At 42.9% G+C, this 21516-nt stretch overlaps 2 protein-coding genes and 3 non-coding genes across 6 annotated transcripts; all 5 read right to left on the bottom strand.

Moving 5' to 3' along the window:
- Positions 1–5929: 5929 nt before the first annotated feature.
- naca (nascent polypeptide associated complex subunit alpha) lies at positions 5930–21507 on the bottom strand. 2 transcript variants are annotated; one of them, XM_030734056.1, is made up of 8 exons: positions 21426–21507; positions 20832–20906; positions 14674–14759; positions 14386–14463; positions 14142–14288; positions 13836–13964; positions 13630–13752; positions 5930–5983 (listed from the first exon to the last, which is right to left on the bottom strand). In XM_030734056.1, exons 2-8 carry the CDS (start codon positions 20899–20901, stop codon positions 5969–5971), a joined length of 648 nt encoding a protein of 215 aa, XP_030589916.1. In that variant the 5' UTR covers positions 20902–20906; positions 21426–21507; the 3' UTR covers positions 5930–5968. The 2 variants fall into 2 exon arrangements, with proteins under 2 accessions (XP_030589916.1, XP_030589915.1); XM_030734055.1 differs by lacking the exon at positions 5930–5983 and adding an exon at positions 13300–13423.
- On the bottom strand, positions 6057–6130 carry LOC115783844 (small nucleolar RNA SNORD59). Its single transcript, XR_004020254.1, has one exon. It is a non-coding gene; the product is annotated as a small nucleolar RNA SNORD59 (small nucleolar RNA).
- Positions 9513–11091, bottom strand: LOC115783291 (CAP-Gly domain-containing linker protein 1-like). The gene has a single exon (XM_030734051.1). The coding sequence runs from the start codon at positions 10901–10903 to the stop codon at positions 9566–9568; it is 1338 nt and encodes a 445-aa protein (XP_030589911.1). The 5' UTR covers positions 10904–11091; the 3' UTR covers positions 9513–9565.
- On the bottom strand, positions 13497–13571 carry LOC115783842 (small nucleolar RNA SNORD59). Its single transcript, XR_004020252.1, has one exon. It is a non-coding gene; the product is annotated as a small nucleolar RNA SNORD59 (small nucleolar RNA).
- On the bottom strand, positions 14549–14622 carry LOC115783843 (small nucleolar RNA SNORD59). Its single transcript, XR_004020253.1, has one exon. It is a non-coding gene; the product is annotated as a small nucleolar RNA SNORD59 (small nucleolar RNA).
- Positions 21508–21516: the final 9 nt, after the last annotated feature.

The raw sequence follows: 21516 nt of genomic DNA, 5'->3' as shown, positions 1-21516 counted from the left end.
TCGGTTTTTTAGTGAAGGCACAGCTCATTATCAACTAGGCTGCAGCACCCTCTATTGTACATAAATGGTAATAACATAGATTCAACTTTTCACCACAGAACGGACATTTACACAGGCCTTAGACAATTATTCACAATAAAGATATTTAACACACACACACACACACACGTTCTCTGTGTTTTCCCATGCCGCTAAGCTCTTCCTGAGTTCTTTGGGGACCTGCTGTCACTGATCTGGAATCAGTGTTTAGAGTGTCACACTAAGCTGTGGCGAAAGGTTAGGGGACACACACATATGCACACACAAATGCTGTGTGTAGGCAGTGTAGATGATTGTGATCATGGCTGTTTAAAGAGGCCTGCACACCAAAAAGCTCCTTGAGAATTCTGAATCCATCAGTATATAAAAGAAGTAACATTTCGGGCTGGAATGCCCTTCTTCAGACTTAACAAGGTAATGCTACACACCTGTTTAAATACCCACCCCTCACCAAGAAATTGACTGTTGAAATTTGACTGCTGTTTCCAGTTTGATATAGATGATGTTTAACAATAATATGTGTATATATATGACGCTGTACTGGGGGACCTTTGTTGTTTGTGGATCGGAGATGAATTTTTAGTGTATACTTTAATGGTTTATTTTGTACTTTTATTTATTTGTATTTTTCTTCCCCTCATTCTTACATTGTGACGAGGACTGTTGTAACGGTGTTTTCCTAGATGTTTTCAGGTATGCTACACTGATGTGAGGTTTTAAATGTTCTTTGTCCTATTTTTTTCTCGGACATTGAACGGCACCTGCTTATTCTAATGAGGTGTGACTGTTTTTATTTATGATTTATTTCCTGTTTGGTGAAAGGGTGCACGGCAATCATGACATTTTTCAGCTAAAATAAAACGCCGCTGCCTTCACTGTTAAAAACTGTTAAACTATAATCAGATGCAGGATTGGAACAGTCCTCCGGAGCCATCATTCACAGACTTCAGCTCCAAACACTGATTCACACTAACACATTCACCCTGCTGTAACCAGGTCTCTGTAGGGCAGAATAAATGAGCCTACCATAAATCCAACTGAATGTTTGCAACAAAATACTGTACCAGATCATACAGTAATTACAGTCCTCAGTGCTAAACGGGCTCCTTCTTATATAGCGCTTTTCTAGCTGAGCACTCAAAGTGCTTTATACACCATGTTTTGCATTCACCCATTCATACAAGCACTTCCTTCTACAGCTCAGTGCTTCCTGTCTTACATCCACACACATTCATACTCCGACGGCTGCATCAGAGCAACTTGGGCTTCAGTGTCTTGCCCAAGGATAATTTGGCATGCAGACTGAAGCATCCAGGAATCAAACCACTAACCTTAAGATTAGTAGATGACCTGCTACCACCTGAGACACAGCCACCCCAACTTTTTTAGAGTTTAGGAATTTCATTATTTGTAGTTTCCCGTGTGCTTACTGCATATCATTAGTTGTATTTAAAGCAAACATGTCATCCATCTGTCCGTTTTCTTCGACTTTCTTCCAGGGTCGTAGGGCGGCTGGAGCCTATCCCAGCTGCCAGGGCGAGAGGCAGGGGTGCATCTTGGACAGGTCACCAGTCTGTGACAGGGCTTAATGGTCTATGTGAACCAGTCACACTCACACTCACACCTACGGCCAACTTAGAATCATCAATTAACTTGACCCCGCTAATGTTTTGGTATATTGGCTTTCTGGTCCAAAGGTAACCCCAGGTTTTATGCAACTTTCATATTTGTGTGGTAAACATTTAGGCTAATCATGCGCAGAGACTGTAAGCAAAAAAGAAATAAGTGAACATCCACAAACAGAAGTAATTTTAGATGGCACATGACTGCCTTTTTTATTAGTTTCAAATTTAGAGTATTGAATTAAATCAAATTACAAAAAAAGAAAGGAGAGAGAGAGAAGGGAAAGAAAAAAGAAACCCCCAACAATCCCCTGTGAGCAAGCACTCGGCGACGGTGGGGAGGAAAAACTCCCTTTAAGCAGGAAGAAACCTCCGGCAGAACCAGGCTCAGGGAGGGGCAGCCATCTGCCGAGACTGGTTGGGGGGGTGAAAGGAAAAGAATAAGGAGGGAGAGAGAGGATGGCTGGAGGAAAGAAGGGCAAAAGGAGAGGTCAAGGTCCATGAGATGGATCACAGGTGGTGGCAGACGAGGCGAGCTGCGTTTGAGCTGAAGCAGCAGAGGTCCTCCGGAGAAACTTGAAGCGCTTCTTTTTCTTTTTAAGGCAGCGCTCGTGCAGATCTTTGTGCTGCAGGATGATGGTGTGCAGATCACTGAGAATTTCTGCATTCTCAGCTTCAAGCTTTGCGCACTTTATCTCGAGTTCTTTAACTCTGTCATGCTTTTCTGCATGCCTTTCTTCCAGATGGTTGTAGTTCTGCTGCTGTATTTTTTGTGCTTTCTGCAGGTCCTCACATTGACTCTGCACTTGTTGAAGCCTGCACTGGACATCTTTGTGCAGTTTCTGTTGTTCTTGCTTCTCCTTGTGCAGTTCCGTTATTTTGTAGCGAGCATTTTTATACAGCTCTTCCAGTTCAGCATTTTTTCTCTCCACAGCTTCCATCCTGCTCTGCATCACTGTGCACTTTTTCTCCAGATCATCCTTGCACTGCTCTAGTGTTCTGCATTTCTCCACGAGTTCTCCGTTCCTCTTTTTAGATTCCTGGAGAACATCTTGCAGCTTTCTCTGTGATTTACCCAGTTGTTGGTTCTCCTTCAGCACTTGTGCGTTTTGTTTCTGCACGTCCTCTAATTTTGCCTGCACCACCCTGTGCCTCTTTTCAGAGTTTTCCAGTTTCAATTTGACCTCCGTGTGCTTCATTTTTAATTCTTTCTTTTCTTTCAGGATTGTTGCTTTTTTTCCCAATGCTTGATCCAGCATTTCCTGAAAGCTTTCGTTTCTTTGCTCCACTTCTTGCAGCTTGGATTCCAACATTTTGCATTTTGCATCCTGTCGTTCCTGCTGTATAAGCATGTGCGTGTTTTTTGTCACAGCTTCATTAAACTTCTCTTGCAAGCCTTCAAGCTTGGATTGCAGCTCTCTGCATACTGCATCCTGCTGTTTCCTCTCTTTCACCATGTCTCTATTTATTTCCATGGCTTCATTCAACTTTACTTGCAAGTTTCCCTGTTTGTTCTCCATGTCTTGGAGCTTGGATTGCAGCTCTTGGATTTTTCTCTCCGCCACTCGGAGTTTGCTGCACTCCACATGAAGTTTCTCCTCCTGCATTGGGCGATCAGATCCACTTCTGGGGGATTTCGGCTGATCATCCCTGTCGAGGGAGTCGGCGTCAGTTTCAACTGGCACATCTTGCCGAAAACCCCAGTAATGGGTGTCAGCTTCAGGATCCAGGGTGATCTCTGGCAGATCACCCCATTCAAGGGGGACTTCTGACTGATCACCACAGTCAAAGATGTCAGCGTTGTTGCTCTCTCTTGAGTGCTGAGACATGCTGTCAATTGATTGACTGCTACAGGTTGAAAACTTTCCAAATGCTCCTCAGTCGGTGCTCAAATATCCAATGCTGCAAACACGAATGCTGTGAACACGAATGCTGTGAACACACGAATGCTGCAACCACGAATGCTATGAACACATGAATGCTGCGAATATGAATGCTGTGAACACACACACACACACCTCTTTAAAGGCATAATATCAGAAAGAAACAGTTAGAATGTGATGTCATAATCTAATGTAACAGTTCCAGATAAAGTCAACATTCCATATGCAAATTAGGTTGTTACATGACTTTAAAGATGTCATGTGATGCATTGCACTGCAACCCAGGGATTCTTCAGCTCACAATACTGTGTAATAATCGGTTCTTAAATATATCTAAATGTGGGCTGCTTCTCAGGTAGAAATGGCTCCACACCAGCACAAGCACTGCGACTGCGTAGTTGGAAAAGCAGAAAAGTCTGTAGTTCTCCTGTTCATACAGATTAAGTAAAGAAGAACAGAAAGTTTCTTAGTAAGTGCTGGACCACCATGTGCTGCCAAAACATATTCAGTGTGTGTTGGTATTGATATCTTTCTCTGGAGGTCTACTGAAGGGATAATGATGAAAAGCACTACCTTTCTGTAAAATGTCCCATAGGGCTCGGCTGAGAAGAGATACCCCCCGCCCCACACACACACACACAGAAATAAAGGTCTCCACACACGCTGACCAAGAAAAAAAGCATACTTTCATCCAAATAAGATTTGAAAATTAAGAAAATTATAATTTTGTTAAACATGCAGCTACTACAAGGCAATCAAGTAGGTTACTCATGTTTCTACAAAACACAGTTGTAGCATTTTAAGAATATGGGAGCCATATGAAAATATAAAAATCACGCGGTCCCGTCCCCGAAGCTGCAGGGACGTGTTAAGATGCTTCATTATGTCGCACAGAAAGGCCGACTCACACAGCCACCTTTCATCCCGGAGCCCTGCTGAGTCTTATTACTTTTGATGAACTTGACAGATTTCCTCAGGTAGCTCATTACACCTGTGTGATAAGGCACATCACCAAAGGTATGAAGGTATTTCCTCCAGAAAAGACTGCAACGGCGCTGATTTTATACTCAGGTCCTTTGACTTGCCTGTTTGGAAAATCCCTGTTTTCCACTTTTCATTTGGTCATTTTTTTGGTGTCAGGCTAGCTTAAATGTCACTGTAAAAAGTGCCGACCTATGTTTTTATCCACTGATCAATGTGTGTGATTGGCAACACGGAAAACGGGTTAGCGAACAGGTCTTGGCCTGCACGGAAGCTGTTGCAGTGCATTGTGGGATTTGTACTATAAGTGGTGGGCCCACGGGCTTGAGTCTGACATGTGTTGTAACCCTACTGTTCAAAAGTTGCACGGTTGAACTAAAACGCTTCACATTCAAAGTTCCTTAAATCACTTTTCTGATTCCCTAAATCCTCATTCTGATGCTATTTGAACTTCAGGTGGTCGTCTTGAGTTGCTGCCACGTGATTGGCTGATATTTCCATTAATGAGCAGCTGAACAGGTGTACCTAACACAAGATGAGTGTATACTAACCATAATAAAGGCTGCTCACAGTCTGCCAGTGATTCAGTCAACTTTAATCAGTAATTTGATGCATTGAGCTACAGTTAAGTATATTTCTGAGACATTTCTTCTGCAAGCACCAACTATTTTTGTACTCCACTACATTAATATGACAGTTTTACCTTTTAAGAGTTTACATTAAAATTAACACTATACATACTTTGTAACACTACAAAGAATGAATTAAATATTGTGTCACATGATTCACATTTGATTCTAGTTGTCTTAAGAGAAGCTTTCAGCAGTTACTGAAATTTCCTTAAAACCTTTTATAGATGATCCCACTGAAGTACTTAACTCTGTTAGGTTGTACAATATTTCTAAACACAAATGAGACGCTAAACTTTATTTTTCATTTATCAAGATAATCAGTATCATTTTAATTTTTTTTTTTTTCTAGGACAATCTACCACCTTCAGTCTTACACAAAACTGACAAAGTACAGAGGCTGAGGAAATCGAGTCTTTTAGAGCTGGGATCCTCACTCCTGAGATTAAATAAAATACCATTACAGCTCTTATACACTCATTTTAATTGTTAAACAAATTAAATAACAAAGTGTCAATTGTGGGTCTGTGGTATTAACACTGTCATAAGTTCAAACCTCACTTGCAACTTGTGTTTTTGTAACGAACAGGAAAATATATGGATTTGCCTGCTGCTACATCACCAGCTTGACCAGACTAATAATTACTTGCACATAGAACAGAACTCTTATTTTCCCACTAAAGAACCAAACACAAAACAACAAAATGTATTTTCATCAAGCCACAACTTTATTTCCATCTTGGGTATAAATTGTATAAATGAGTTTAGATTAAACCAGCAAGTTTTTGTCAACTCTTCGTCGACGGGGTCCCCGTTACATTGTCAACTCCTGCAAAGCAACAAAAAAGGTGAAAGTTAGCAGATGTTTCAATATTCATTTTCCTCACTTTAAAGAGTTTCTCTCTTCTCAGGACAGAAATGTTGGCTTCAACAAACTCAGAAGAACAAAAGTCACTGTGTAAATCATTACTGAAGAGTCAAAGATGGACCTCTATACCAGTGAACACAACCCAGACTTGAGTCTCACCTGAGCTTGCTGTGTCTGCGTCTGTGCAGAGTCCTGTTCCTCCAGCTCAGGAACTGACTCGTCGCTGTCAGACTCGGTGCCGGATCCTAGAGAAACCACCAGAGAAAATGTTACATCACGCCATTTAGGTTACACGTGTACACCTGAAAGTTAATCTGGAAACAAGCTGCATCAGTCCTGTGAAACAGAAAATACTTCAAGTGATTCAAAACAAAGTGTTTCTACCATCTGAACTCAATGCTGGATCATTATATAGCCATTTTCCACTGTCATCTATGTTGAGAACATAACATCCTCCCATTCAAAACCACCATTCCCAAACTGAAACGCTTCATCTTTACAGACAACATGTGATACATGCACTACACTTTGACAGTACCCAACAACAGAACTAATCCTTTCCAAACCCCAGAGCACACTTGCCAATAACAAGGTAGCATCTTATATTTTAACATTTAAAGCAAAACTAATTTTTACTTCACACACTAGGCTTTGTAAGAGAAAGGCATATCTAAGCATCTGAGCAGTTTCCAGAACTCTGTAACAGGTGGAAAAACAGACGGCACAAGAGGAGAGAAAGGAGGAAATACCATTGTCGTTCTTGTCGTTCACAGGCTCCATCTTGACTGGGGTTTTAGCAGGTGTGGGGGCAGGTTTAGGTGATGAGATAGGTTGGGAGGGAGTTGCATTGATTACCTCAACCTCAGGCTTAACAGGGGCAGGTTTTGCAACTGCCTCAGCAAATGTGAGCTTGCGGGGAGCCGGGGCAGGAACAGCAGGCTCAACTGGAGTGGGTTTTAAACTGGGAGCTTTTGCATGTTAGGCAAAGGTGTGAACTACTACACTAACAACACAGCAACTAATCATTTCTTGTAGTGATTTCATAGTACTCAGATCTGTTGTTTCAGGGTTAAACCTGTCAGGCTGAGGACCGTCTCATTCTCTAAATTCACTAAATGTGACCAAGAAAGAGAAGAACAAGGACTCACAGATCACCCAGCACCTGTCTGGAAGCTTTAGTCTGCACTTTCACATTAATATTTTCTTGAGTGGGCTCGTCTGGAAAGGTGAGCTGTGTTGTATTATACCTGTTGTACTTTGTGTGATGGAGACCACAGGATGCTGCTGCCTAAATATCCATAAGGAGAGATGAACTATGTTCAGCTGCAGGTGGTGTGATGAGGAGATGAAGCACGAGAGGAAAACAGGGCATGGGAACAGTCCAGCCTGCAGAGCTGGTCCATTCACCTGCACTGAACTGACTCTGCCCACTTACCTGCTCCAGCCTGCGGTTTGTGTGTGTGTGTGTGTGTGTGCAGAAGCAGTAACACAAAAAGAGCTTAATGTTTAAACAACATGCAGGCCTTAGACAATTATTCACAATAAAGATATTTAACACACACACACACGTTCTCTGTGTTTTCCCATGCCGCTAAGCTCTTCCTGAGTTCTTTGGGGACCTGCTGTCACTGATCTGGAATCAGTATTTAGAGTGTCACACTAAGCTGTGGCGAAAGGTTAGGGGACACACACATATGCACACACAAATGCTGTGTGTAGGCAGTGTAGGTGATTGTGATCATGGCTGTTTAAAGAGGCCTGCACACCAAAAAGCTCCTTGAGAATTTTGAATCCATCAGTATATAAAAGAAGTAACGTTTCGGGCTGGAATGCCCTTCTTCAGACTTAACAAGGTAATGCTACACACCTGTTTAAATACCCACCCCTCACCAAGAAATTGACTGTTGAAATTTGACTGTTGTTTCCAGTTTGATATAGATGATATTTATCAATAATATGTGTATATATATGACGCTGTACTGGGGGACCTTTGTTGTTTGTGGATCGGAGATGAATTTTTAGTGTATACTTTAATGGTTTATTTTGTACTTTTATTTATTTGTATTTTTCTTCCCCTCATTCTTACATTGTGACGAGGACTGTTGTAACGGTGTATTCTTAGATGTTTTCAGGTATGCTACACTGATGTGAGGTTTTAAATGTTCTTTGTCCTATTTTTTTCTCGGACATTGAACGGCACCTGCTTATTCTAATGAGGTGTGACTGTTTTTATTTATGATTTATTTCCTGTTTGGTGAAAGGGTGCACGGCAATCATGACATTTTTCAGCTAAAATGAAACGCTGCTGCCTTCACTGTTAAAAACTGTTAAACTATAATCAGGTGCAGGATTGGAACAGTCCTCCGGAGCCATCATTCACAGACTTCAGCTCCAAACACTGATTCACACTAACACATTCACCCTGCTGTAACCAGGTCTCTGTAGGGCAGAATAAATGAGCCTACCATAAATCCAACTGAATGTTTGCAACAAAATACTGTACCAGATCATACAGTAATTACAGTCCTCAGTGCTAAACGGGCTCCTTCTTATATAGCGCTTTTCTAGCTGAGCACTCAAAGTGCTTTATACACCATGTTTTGCATTCACCCATTCATACAAGCACTTTCATCTACAGCTCAGTGCTTCCTGTCTTACATCCACACACATTCATACTCCGACGGCTGCATCAGAGCAACTTGGGCTTCAGTGTCTTGCCCAAGGATAATTTGGCATGCAGCCTGAAGCATCCAGGAATCAAACCACCAACCTTAAGATTAGTAGATGACCTGCTACCACCTGAGACACAGCCACCCCAACTTTTTTAGAGTTTAGGAATTTCGTTATTTGTAGTTTCCCGTGTGCTTACTGCATATCATTAGTTGTATTTAAAGCAAACATGTCATCCATCTGTCCGTTTTCTTCGACTTTCTTCCAGGGTCGTAGGGCGGCTGGAGCCTATCCCAGCTGCCAGGGCGAGAGGCGGGGGTGCATCTTGGACAGGTCACCAGTCTGTGACAGGGCTTAATGGTCTATGTGAACCAGTCACACTCACACTCACACCTACGGCCAACTTAAAATCATCAATTAACCTGACCCCGCTAATGTTTTGGTATATTTGCTTTCTGGTCCAAAGGTAACCCCAGGTTTTATGCAACTTTCATATTTGTGTGGTAAACATTTAGGCTAATCATGCACAGAGACTGTAAGCAAAAAAGAAATAAGTGAACATCCACAAACAGAAGTAATTTTAGATGGCATATGACTGCCTTTTTTATTATTTTCAAATTTAGAGTATTGATTTAAAGAAAAAGAAAGGAGAGAGAGAGAAGGGAAAGAAAAAAGAAACCCCCAACAATCCCCTGTGAGCAAGCACTCGGCGACGGTGGGGAGGAAAAACTCCCTTTAAGCAGGAAGAAACCTCCGGCAGAACCAGGCTCAGGGAGGGGCAGCCATCTGCCGAGACTGGTTGGGGGGGTGAAAGGAAAAGAATAAGGAGGGAGAGAGAGGATGGCTGGAGGAAAGAAGGGCACAGAGGAGAGGTCAAGGTCCAGGAGATGGATCACAGGTGGTGGCAGACGAGGCGAGCTGCGTTTGAGCTGAAGCAGCAGAGGTCCTCCGGAGAAACTTGAAGCGCTTCTTTTTCTTTTTAAGGCAGCGCTCGTGCAGATCTTTGTGCTGCAGGATGATGGTGTGCAGATCACTGAGAATTTCTGCATTCTCAGCTTCAAGCTTTGCGCACTTTATCTCGAGTTCTTTAACTCTGTCATGCTTTTCTGCATGCCTTTCTTCCAGATGGTTGTAGTTCTGCTGCTGTATTTTTTGAGCTTTCTGCAGGTCCTCACATTGACTCTGCACTTGTTGAAGCCTGCACTGGACATCTTTGTGCAGTTTCTGTTGTTCTTGCTTCTCCTTGTGCAGTTCCGTTATTTTGTAGAGAGCATTTTTATACAGCTCTTCCAGTTCAGCATTTTTTCTCTCCACAGCTTCCATCCTGCTCTGCATCACTGTGCACTTTTTCTCCAGATCATCCTTGCACTGCTCTAGTGTTCTGCATTTCTCCACGAGTTCTCCGTTCCTCTTTTTAGATTCCTGGAGAACATCTTGCAGCTTTCTCTGTGATTTACCCAGTTGTTGGTTCTCCTTCAGCACTTGTGCGTTTTGTTTCTGCACGTCCTCTAATTTTGCCTGCACCACCCTGTGCCTCTTTTCAGAGTTTTCCAGTTTCAATTTGACCTCCGTGTGCTTCATTTTTAATTCTTTCTTTTCTTTCAGGATTGTTGCTTTTTTTCCCAATGCTTGATCCAGCATTTCCTGAAAGCTTTCGTTTCTTTGCTCCACTTCTTGCAGCTTGGATTCCAACATTTTGCATTTTGCATCCTGTCGTTCCTGCTGTATAAGCATGTGCGTGTTTTTTGTCACAGCTTCATTAAACTTCTCTTGCAAGCCTTCAAGCTTGGATTGCAGCTCTCTGCATACTGCATCCTGCTGTTTCCTCTCTTTCACCATGTCTCTATTTATTTCCATGGCTTCATTCAACTTTACTTGCAAGTTTCCCTGTTTGTTCTCCATGTCTTGGAGCTTGGATTGCAGCTCTTGGATTTTTCTCTCCGCCACTCGGAGTTTGCTGCTCTCCACATGAAGTTTCTGCTCCTGCATTGGGCGATCAGATCCACTTCTGGGGGATTTCGGCTGATCATCCCTGTCAAGGGAGTCGGCGTCAGTTTCAACTGGCACATCTTGCCGAAAACCCCAGTAATGGGTGTCAGCTTCAGGATCCAGGGTGATCTCTGGCAGATCACCCCATTCAAGGGGGACTTCTGACTGATCACCACAGTCAAAGATGTCAGCGTTGTTGCTCTCTCTTGAGTGCTGAGACATGCTGTCAATTGATTGACTGCTACAGGTTGAAAACTTTCCAAATGCTCCTCAGTCGGTGCTCAAATATCCAATGCTGCAAACACGAATGCTGTGAACACGAATGCTGTGAACACACGAATGCTGCAAACACGAATGCTATGAACACATGAATGCTGCGAATATGAATGCTGTGAACACACGAATGCTGCGAATATGAATGCTGTGAACACACACACACACACACCTCTTTAAAGGCAAAATATCAGAAAGAAACAGTTAGAATGTGATGTCATAATCTAATGTAACAGTTCCAGATAAAGTCAACATTCCATATGCAAATTAGGTTGTTACATGACTTTAAAGATGTCATGTGATGCATTGCACTGCAACCCAGGGATTCTTCAGCTCACAATACTGTGTAATAATCGGTTCTTAAATATATCTAAATGTGGGCTGCTTCTCAGGTAGAAATGGCTCCACACCAGCACAAGCACTGCGACTGCGTAGTTGGAAAAGCAGAAAAGTCTGTAGTTCTCCTGTTCATACAGATTAAGTAAAGAAGAACAGAAAGTTTCTTAGTAAGTGCTGGACCACCATGTGCTGCCAAAACATATTCAGTGTGTGTTGGTATTGATATCTTTCTCTGCAGGTCTACTGAAGGGATAATGATGAAAAGCACTACCTTTCTGTAAAATGTCCCATAGGGCTCGGCTGAGAAGAGATACCCCCCGCCCCACACACACACACACAGAAATAAAGGTCTCCACACACGCTGACCAAGAAAAAAAGCATACTTTCATCCAAATAAGATTTGAAAATTAAGAAAATTATAATTTTGTTAAACATGCAGCTACTACAAGGCAATCAAGTAGGTTACTCATGTTTCTACAAAACACAGTTGTAGCATTTTAAGAATATGGGAGCCATATGAAAATATAAAAATCACGCGGTCCCGTCCCCGAAGCTGCAGGGACGTATTAAGATGCTTCATTATGTCGCACAGAAAGGCCGACTCACACAGCCACCTTTCATCCCGGAGCCCTGCTGAGTCTTATTACTTTTGATGAACTTGACAGATTTCCTCAGGTAGCTCATTACACCTGTGTGATAAGGCACATCACCAAAGGTATGAAGGTATTTCCTCCAGAAAAGACTGCAACGGCGCTGATTTTATACTCAGGTCCTTTGACTTGCCTGTTTGGAAAATCCCTGTTTTCCACTTTTCATTTGGTCATTTTTTTGGTGTCAGGCTAGCTTAAATGTCACTGTAAAAAGTGCCGACCTATGTTTTTATCCACTGATCAATGTGTGTCATTGGCAACACGGAAAACGGGTTAGCGAACAGGTCTTGGCCTGCACGGAAGCTGTTGCAGTGCATTGCGGGATTTGTACTATAAGTGGCGGGCCCACGGGCTTGAGTCTGACATGTGTTGTAACCATACTATTCAAAAGTTGCACGGTTGAACTAAAATGCTTCACATTCAAAGTTCCTTAAATCACTTTTCTGATTCCCTAAATCCTCATTCTGATGCTATTTGAACTTCAGGTGGTCGTCTTGAGTTGCTGCCATGTGATTGGCTGATATTTCCATTAATGAGCAGCTGAACAGGTGTACCTAACACAAGATGAGTGTATACTAACCATAATAAAGGCTGCTCACAGTCTGCCAGTGATTCAGTCAACTTTAATCAGTAATTTGATGCATTGAGCTACAGTTAAGTATATTTCTGAGACATTTCTTCTGCAAGCACCAACTATTTTTGTACTCCACTACATTAATATGACAGTTTTACCTTTTAAGAGTTTACATTAAAATTAACACTATACATACTTTGTAACACTACAAAGAATGAATTAAATATTGTGTCACATGATACAAATTTGATTCTAGTTGTCTTAAGAGAAGCTTTCAGCAGTTACTGAAATTTCCTTAAAACCTTTTATAGATGATCCCACTGAAGTACTTAACTCTGTTAGGTTGTACAATATTTCTAAACACAAATGAGACGCTAAACTTTATTTTTCATTTATCAAGATAATCAGTTTCATTTTAATTTTTTTTTTCTAGGACAATCTGCCACCTTCAGTCTTACACAAAACTGACAAAGTACAGAGGCTGAGGAAATCGAGTCTTTTAGAGCTGGGATCCTCACTCCTGAGATTAAATAAAATACCATTACAGCTCTTAAACACTCATTTTAATTGTTAAATTAAATAACAAAGTGTCAATTGTGGGTCTGTGGTATTAACACTGTCATAAGTTCAAACCTCACTTGCAACTTGTGTTTTTGTAACGAACAGGAAAATATATGGATTTGCCTGCTGCTACATCACCAGCTTGACCAGACTAATAATTACTTGCACATAGAACAGAACTCTTATTTTCCCACTAAAGAACCAAACACAAAACAACAAAATGTAATTTCATCAAGCCACAACTTTATTTCCATCTTGGGTATAAATTGTATAAATGAGTTTAGATTAAACCAGCAAGTTTTTGTCAACTCTTCGTCGACGAGGTCCCCGTTACATTGTCAACTCCTGCAAAGCAACAAAAAAGGTGAAAGTTAGCAGATGTTTCAATATTCATTTTCCTCACTTTAAAGAGTTTCTCTCTTCTCAGGACAGAAATGTTGGCTTCAACAAACTCAGAAGAACGAAAGTCACTGTTACTAATCATCACTGAAGAGCTCTTCTCACCAGACAGTAAAACATTTAAATGTTTTGATAGACAAAACAAATCTCACCATGATGGCATTGACGATGTCGTTGTTGTTATTCTTCAGGGCGCGTACAGCCTTCGCCCTCGACACGTTGGCTTGTGACATGACGAGTTCGATGTCCTTGACTTCAACTCCGGTCTCATCAACCTATAAAAATAAATCAATGCAAAGATTAATCATCTCTAAAAGAAAGCCATGACCACCTCCTCTCAAATAAAACAGCATCTCACCTCTTCTTCTTCGCTCTCCTCCTGTACTGTGGGCGTCTGTGTGTTTTCCTGGATGTTTGATACAGCTTCTCCCTGTACCTTGAACTTTTCTGCAGCGGCCAGCTGGGCTTGCTGGGAAAGATCTTCAATCTGAGGCAATCAATGGAGAAAGTAAAATGAGAAATCAGTACATCATTTAGCAAAGAACATTTAGATTATGAATGTGGACAGGGAATCTATGTTCCTGCATTATAGAAAGCTAAAACTAGACACACAGATCCTCTCCACTGACAAACCCTTAGGTGACTGGTATTGTTGGCTTGTTACCTTAGCTTCCCCAAAAACAATGTATGTGTCTGATGCGGGGCTCTTGTAGACGTCTGGTTTGGTGATGACAAACAAGATGTTCTTTGACTTGCGAATGGTGACCCTGGTGACTCCTGTTACCTGCCTGAGACCAAGCTTTGACATTGCCTGAAAGAAATGGAAATCAATTTGCCAAATTGACCAAATGTAGTCTTAGAAGTACAGCAATAAGTCTACAGAGCACTGAGCAAGCTAGGACCGTTACCTTTCGTGCCTTCTTTTCACTGCGGCTCTGTTTGGCTTTGCTGACAGGTTCCTCATCTATTTCGGCAGCTGCTGCAAGCTAAAGGAAGTAGAATTTATATTAATTTTTTTTAGGCCAACAAGTAAATGCAGAAGCAGTGATTAGTAAATTTTGAATATACATCTCTTCTCAGGACAGAAAAGCTGGCTTCAGTAGGCTCAGAAGAACGAAAGTCACTGTATAAATCATCACTGAAGAGTCAAAGATGGACCTCTATACCAGTGAACACAACCCAGACTTGAGTCTCACCTGAGCTTGCTGTGTCTGCGTCTGTGCAGAGTCCTGTTCCTCCAGCTCAGGAACTGACTCGTCGCTGTCAGACTCGGTGCCGGATCCTAGAGAAACCACCAGAGAAAATGTTACATCACGCCATTTAGGTTACATGTGTACACCTGAAAGTTAATCTGGAAACAAGTTGCATCAGTCCTGTGAAACAGGAAATACTTCAAGTGATTCAAAACAAAGTGTTTCTACCATCTGAACTCAATGCTGGATCATTATATAGCCATTTTCCACTGTCATCTATGTTGAGAACATAACATCCTCCCATTCAAAACCACCATTCCCAAACTGAAACGCTTCATCTTTACAGACAACAGACAACATGTGATACATGCACTACACTTTGACAGTACCCAACAACAGAACTAATCCTTTCCAAACCCCAGAGCACACTTGCCAATAACAAGGTAGCATCTTATATTTTAACATAAAGCAAAACTACTTTTTACTTCACACACTAGGCTTTGTAAGAGAAAGGCATATCTAAGCATCTGAGCAGTTTCCAGAACTCTGTAACAGGTGGAAAAACAGACGGCACAAGAGGAGAGAAAGGAGGAAATACCATTGTCGTTCTTGTCGTTCACAGGCTCCATCTTGACTGGGGTTTTAGCAGGTGTGGGGGCAGGTTTAGGTGATGAGATAGGTTGGGAGGGAGTTGCATTGATTACCTCAACCTCAGGCTTAACAGGGGCAGGTTTTGCAACTGCCTCAGCAAATGTGAGCTTGCGGGGAGCCGGGGCAGGAACAGCAGGCTCAACTGGAGTGGGCTTTAAGGGGGCAGGTGAAGGCTCAGCTACTGGTTTTACAGGTTTAGCAACCTCAGCTGGTGCTGCATTAACTTTTTCAAGCTTGGCTGGCTTGATATCTTCAGCTGGCTTATTAACCTCAACAGGGGCAGGCTTGACCTCTGCATCTGGTTTTGCAGCCTTAGGAGCTGCAGTTTTAGTCTCTTCAGCTTGTTTAGGAGCCTTGTTTGAGACAGATTTGGCCTCAGCTGCTGGCTTAGGTGCCTTTTTGTGGGCAGGTTTGGCCAGCTTAGCAGCCTCAATGACAGCAGGGTTCGCTTCAACCACTGGTTTAGGGGCCTCTGCTGCTGGCTTAGCAGGCTCTGTGGGAGCTGATTTTGGTTTGGCAGGCTGTTTAGCTGCATTAGGGGCTTTGTCCACAGCTGCTGGCTTAGCAGCCTCAGCAGGAGCAGGTTTGGATTCAGCAGCCGGCTTAGTGGGAGCAGGTTTGGCTTCAGCAGCCAGCTTAGCAGCCTTAGCGGGAGCAAGTTTGGCCTCTACAGTGGGCTTAGCAGCCTCAGCGGGAGCGGGTTTGACCTCAGCAGCGGGCTTAGCAACCTCAGCGGGAGCAGGTTTGACTGCAGCAGCAGGTTTAGCAACCTCAGCAGCGGGCTTAGCAACCTCAGCAAGAGCAGGTTTGACCTCAGCAGCAGGTTTAGCAACCTCAGCGGGAGCAGGTTTGACCTCAGCAGCAGGTTTAGCAACCTCAGCGGGAGCAGCTTTACCCTCAGTAGCTGGCTTAGCGGCCTCAGCCGAAGCAGGTTTGGCCTCAGCAGTCTGCTTAGCAGCCTTAGCGGGAGCAGCTTTACCCTCAGTAGCTGGCTTAGCGGCCTCAGTCAGAGCAGGTTTGGCCTCAGCAGTCTGCTTAGCAACCTCAGGAGCCGACTTAGCAACTTCAGTGGGAGCAGCTTTACCCTCAGTAGCCGGCTTAGCAGCCTCAGCCGGAGCAGGTTTGGCCTTAGCGGGAGCAGTTCTGGGCTCAGCAGCCTTAGCAGGAGCAGGTCTGGCGTCAGCAGCTGGCTTGGCGGCCTGGATAGGAGCAGGTTTGCTTGGGGTTTCCACTACAACCTCCTCAACTTTGCCTGGGGCTGCTGGTTTAGCCTTGGAACCTGCTTTAGGAGCTTTGACAGGAGCTGGTTTAGCAACATCAACAGCTCCAGCTGGTGATTCAGAAATCACATTAACATCTTCAGTGGGAGCTGATTTTACTGGTGCTGCTGCTTCAGCAACCTCAGCCTTGGGCTTGTCTGCCTTTGGTTTGGATGGTGCCTTAGTGGCCTCTACAGGAGCAGAAGTGCAGCTCTCAGCATTAGGCTTAGGAGATGTAGCAGGCTTTGCACCTTGTTTCTCAACAGGGGATACACACACAGGCATTTTAACTGGCTTCTCAGGTGGGATAAGAGGAGGGAGCTCATCATCAGCAGATGCAATAAAAGGAGCAGCTTTCAATGGAGCTGCCTTAAGTTCAGATTTAGGAGGACTGCAGGCAATAGTGTCTGAAAAAGATACTGGTGCTGCAACAGCAGGCTTTGAGGTAACTTTAAAAGCAGGTGGCACTGCAATAGCCTTTGTCGCACCTGGTGATGGGGTCTTTGTCTCACCAAGGGCAGGTTTAGCATCATCATCTACATTCTGTTTGAGGTTAGGCTCTGTTGGTTTTTCATTAACTTTTGTGGCAGGAGCAGGCACAAATGCCTCTCCCTTTTTAGCTTTCCCCTGTTTGCCAGCCTTGACAACTTTTGGGCCAGAACGGTTAGCCTGATTAGCAGAAGAGCTGCCAGGTGAGGTAGCAAGGGGAGATGGCACGGGTGACAAGGGGGTAGAAGAGGGAGTCGATTTTGGTGAGGTGGGAGAGGAGGAAGAGGCAGACATAGAGGAGCGCTTTCTTCTGCCAGGGACAGCCTTTGGGGCAGAGGCACCATGTGCACTCTTAGCATTTTTGCCTTTGGGCTTAGCAGGGCCTGAAGCTGCCTCAGATTGCTGGGAGGAAGCTGGGGCAGGAGGTGTAGCTGAACAGAAAAAGATTCTTTCAAAATGTTTTGTCTGACAGTGAAAGTCTTACTCATGCGGGTTAAATGTTCAAATCAAGACCCAATCTTCTTGCTTAGGTTAGGAAGAGAGCACACCTCCCTAGAGTTGGATGCAAATGGCCACTCAAAATGTAGAGGACATACTTTTTACTTCCACACAGAAAACCTCTATATATTTAGTGTAGATGCACATCCCATAAAATTCACAACACAGCACCAACAACCTGGTACATCAAGGTAAAAGCAAACACCAGGCAAAATAAATTAACCCAATTCAATTTAATCCATGTAGTAGAGTTTTAATTGAAATGGGTCAACTTGATATGCATTAGAATTTCTGAAAATGTTTTGTCAAACAAAGCTGTACAAAGCCACACAAGTTACTACACGAAAACAGGTCATAGAAAATACCTGTACTTTTAGTGACAATCACGACAGACACATGATAGTCATGGTATGATAGTCACAACCCTACCTGACAAAACAGCAGCCTCAAGATACTAGACATCTGTCTCACTGTAAAATTTCACTGTGACCACATGCTACATGGAAATTCTGACCAAAAGGGTGTATTCAAAAGATGGGAACAAATAAAAAAAAAAAAAAAAAGTGTCAAAGATGATTTTGGCTTCACAGAACATTAACCAACCTGAAAGGTGGCGGGTAGAAATAGCTTCCCCCTCAGATTTATTGGCATCCTTTGATTGAATGACCTTGGACAGAAGGATTACAGGCTCCTTCTTGTCAAGATTTTCATTTTGAGTACCCACAGTGATGTTCCTGTCACCAGCCTCTACTCCATCTTGAGCTGCATCCAGGCACAGATTCCTTGAACCTTCTACCACGGTCTCTGGCTCGCCTCTTGCCTTACCATCTTCATCTTTTGTACCGGCATCTTCAGAAAGTTTTGGAGCAACTGAGGTTCTTCCGGCTGGTGCTGCCAGCTCTTCTCCAGAAGTCACAGCTTCGTGAGAAGTCAACATAGCCTCTTGGCTGGTCAACTCTTCAGCTGAAACAGAGGATTGACTCTGTTCCCCCTGTGCAGTAACTGCTTCTTCACAAATATGCAACTCTGAGGAAGCATTCACAGCATCAGCAGATTGCACAGATTCATCAGGAGGTGCCAAGCCAGCTGAAGCCCCTGCTGGCTCAGCAGTTGGCTTTTGCTGTGAGAAAGGTGTTGCCGTCAACCCACTCACTTCCATTTGCCTGGTCATTTCTTGGGTTGCAGCTACACCATTTGCTTGGTCACAGCTAGCCTGAGTGCTAGCTTCTTCTGGAAAGGCTCTCTCTTTAGCTGGAGCATTGTGTTCAGGGGGATTCTCCAGTGGGATAGCTTTGCTCACGGTGGGAACAGCTATCAAAGGAGGAAATGAATTAAATACTTCTGCAGCTCATGTGGATCATTGTGACGAAGTGTAGGGCATTCACTGTGGACCAAGACTATGAGCTTCAACATAAAGGACAAAACTGTGCTCCACATGTGAAGAAAAATTCTGTGTTTGTGAGAAAGCTGTGGCACTGCAGAATTGGCCTGATTTTCCGTTTTGTTGTTGGATACACAAAACAAACACACCAAAAAACAAAAACAAAAAAAAAAAAACAAAAAAAAAAAAAAAAAAAAAAAAACACCCAAACCTGTGCTTGTGTCCAAAAATACATGCAGTGTCCAAATGTGACAGGAAACAGCAGCATGACAAGTCACAGTGTAAGATTCTCAATATACAGGACTGCATTTGGAAAGCTCTGTATGTAAATATCACTGTTCTGCTTCACAGCTCTTATTTTGAACATCCAGAACTTACCTGGTCTAAAGCTTCAGCCCTATACCTTTATGATCAACGATTGGTGTCCTTTCCATTTAGTTATCATCACTGTCAGTATCTGAGAATGTTACATCCTCCCCTTGAATCTAAACAGTAATTACAGATGTTGGCAGTACAGCAGGATTAGCGTGGAATGAAACACCTGCCATAAGTCTTTGGATGCCTCAAGCCTGCACGTTCAAAGTTTAAATAAATGCACAAAGTCACTTTTGCTACAATTAGTCCTTTACCAATATCTTCCTACATGGATAAAGATTTATAAGAAATGCACAGTTTGACTGCAGAAAAATGTGTTACAATTTTGCATTATTAAAGCTGAACAAATAAAGTTGCCAGCAGGCTTAAAGTTAATAGAACAAAAATAACAATTATGTCTTCAGTTGGGATGGAAATTAAAAAAAATACAATAGCATGCATATAATAAAGTTTTTTTTGTATGAAGTCTGAAATACTGTCTGATTTCCCCAAAAAGCTTTGAGGGTGATGATTTACTTCTTATTAGGAAAACTGCCAGGTTTCAGCTTTCTACTGTTATTGATTTGCTCATATAGTATACATATACATACACACACATACACGTGTGTGTGTGTGTGTATATTTCTGTGACGCCACTGATACGGAATGACCCAAACCATATGCTGTAAGTGTTGCAACTACACCAGTGCATACCACTTTAATGTGCTAAAATGATAGTGCTGTACACAGCGTTAAAAAAAAAAAAAAAAATTCACTAAGGATTAAAAAAAAAAGAAAAGACAATGTAAGGTACAATCACAGCTAATGATGTATTCTTAACTGTTTTCATTGCTTTACAACAAATCTTCAACAACCTCCATGATTTATAGCTGTCTCAAACACATTAACACGTAGTCTGCAAAAACTTCTGTTAAGCAAGGCAACAGACTCACTGTTTTAACTATATACTGCTTTGTCAATGCTGTAGATTGAACACAGTACCATGCTGTAGACAAACCAACCTAAAACTGTATAATGTGTGCTTAAAAGCACAGTTTTCATCAATGAGAATAGGTGGTTTACAAAGTGCTGCTAAAGCAAAGGTTTAACGTTACACCAAAATAATTAACACACAATGCCACTACCAAGCCACACCTAGTGGGTTTTTGAGGCATTTCTCGTGCACATGGAAAACCACACAACACCATGCATTGTGTCCCAAATCCAGCTATCAGTGCAAGCCACCACACGCCATTGTTAGTTTGTGCTTAAATCAAAGAAAGGGGTCCTGGATTAGCTTTTACCGCTACAAATCCCCTCAGTGTGCACATCCATTCTGGTCCCAACACACATAACAGTTCTGTCCCCCCAACACACAGCTGGTAAATCACCTGTTACATCAAGTCAGGATCCTGCCAGTTAAGTCAACCCCCTGAAGTCCCAACCCCACAAAGACATTACATCCAGAACCCCACTCTTTAATATGCAGCACTGCATGCACGTTGTCAAAAAGCCAAAAATATACGAACCAGTCTCGACTTGAGGCTGGTGCATCTCCTGCTCGGTGACTGGGACCGTTTCTGTGGCTTCACCAGGCATAGTTGCTGCGGAGAAAAATAAGAGAAGACAGTTGGTTAGCTACGTAAGTTGGGACAGATGATTTCCCCACATAACTGAAGGTTAGCCTACTAACTTGCAGCTGTCATATCAGATTGTATGGGCGAAGGAGCCCATGCTTTAGCCCGCAGGCTCAGTGGTAGCTTCAGTTAGCCTCAACAGGGGGAAGCTCACCGCTAATAACGGTCTACCGCTTTTTCTTCCAAATTAACCCTCTTTAAAGTGATCTACTAGTTGTCCCACAAATAGATCCCTCATCTCAGGCCACCTAACATACTGCGGCCCTGACAGGCTGTGAGCGAACTGGAAGACATCACGCTCCCCCATTTTGAGCCGGTAATCAGCGGGACAACGAAGCATTTATCAACGAGCAGAGAACCGACACAGCGGTAATACCTGTACTGATCTAACGGCCTCACTTTAAGTAAGGACACCAACCCTTCAACTCGAGCGGGACTGTGTGAAAAACACCTGGATGAAGTTGGATTATTAGCAGAGCCACTCACCGACTCAGGACGTTATATCCAAGATGGCTGTGAGAGAGAACTTCTGACCTCCGCCTCACGATAATATCCGCTTCAGCGACACTTTCTACAT

The sequence above is a fragment of the Archocentrus centrarchus genome, chromosome 7, assembly GCF_007364275.1.
Source record: "Archocentrus centrarchus isolate MPI-CPG fArcCen1 chromosome 7, fArcCen1, whole genome shotgun sequence".
NCBI classification, from domain to species: domain Eukaryota; kingdom Metazoa; phylum Chordata; class Actinopteri; order Cichliformes; family Cichlidae; genus Archocentrus; species Archocentrus centrarchus.
The sequence above is the reverse complement of the archived record's forward strand: the minus strand, read 5'-3'. Positions and strand labels throughout refer to the sequence as shown.

Bases quoted from the DNA above. Each gene is read 5' to 3' on its own strand.
- LOC115783291 (XM_030734051.1), bottom strand. From the start codon at position 10,903: ATGTCTCAGCACTCAAGAGAGAGCAACAACGCTGACATCTTTGACTGT.
- naca (XM_030734056.1), bottom strand. From the start codon at position 20,901: ATGCCTGGTGAAGCCACAGAAACGGTCCCAGTCACCGAGCAGGAGATG. The intron at 14,289-14,385 runs GTAACGGTCCTA...CATTTCTTTCAG, and splicing joins GTGAAAAGAAGGCACGAAAG to GCAATGTCAAAGCTTGGTCT. The intron at 13,965-14,141 runs GTAACAAGCCAA...TGATTGCCTCAG, and splicing joins TTGTTTTTGGGGAAGCTAAG to ATTGAAGATCTTTCCCAGCA.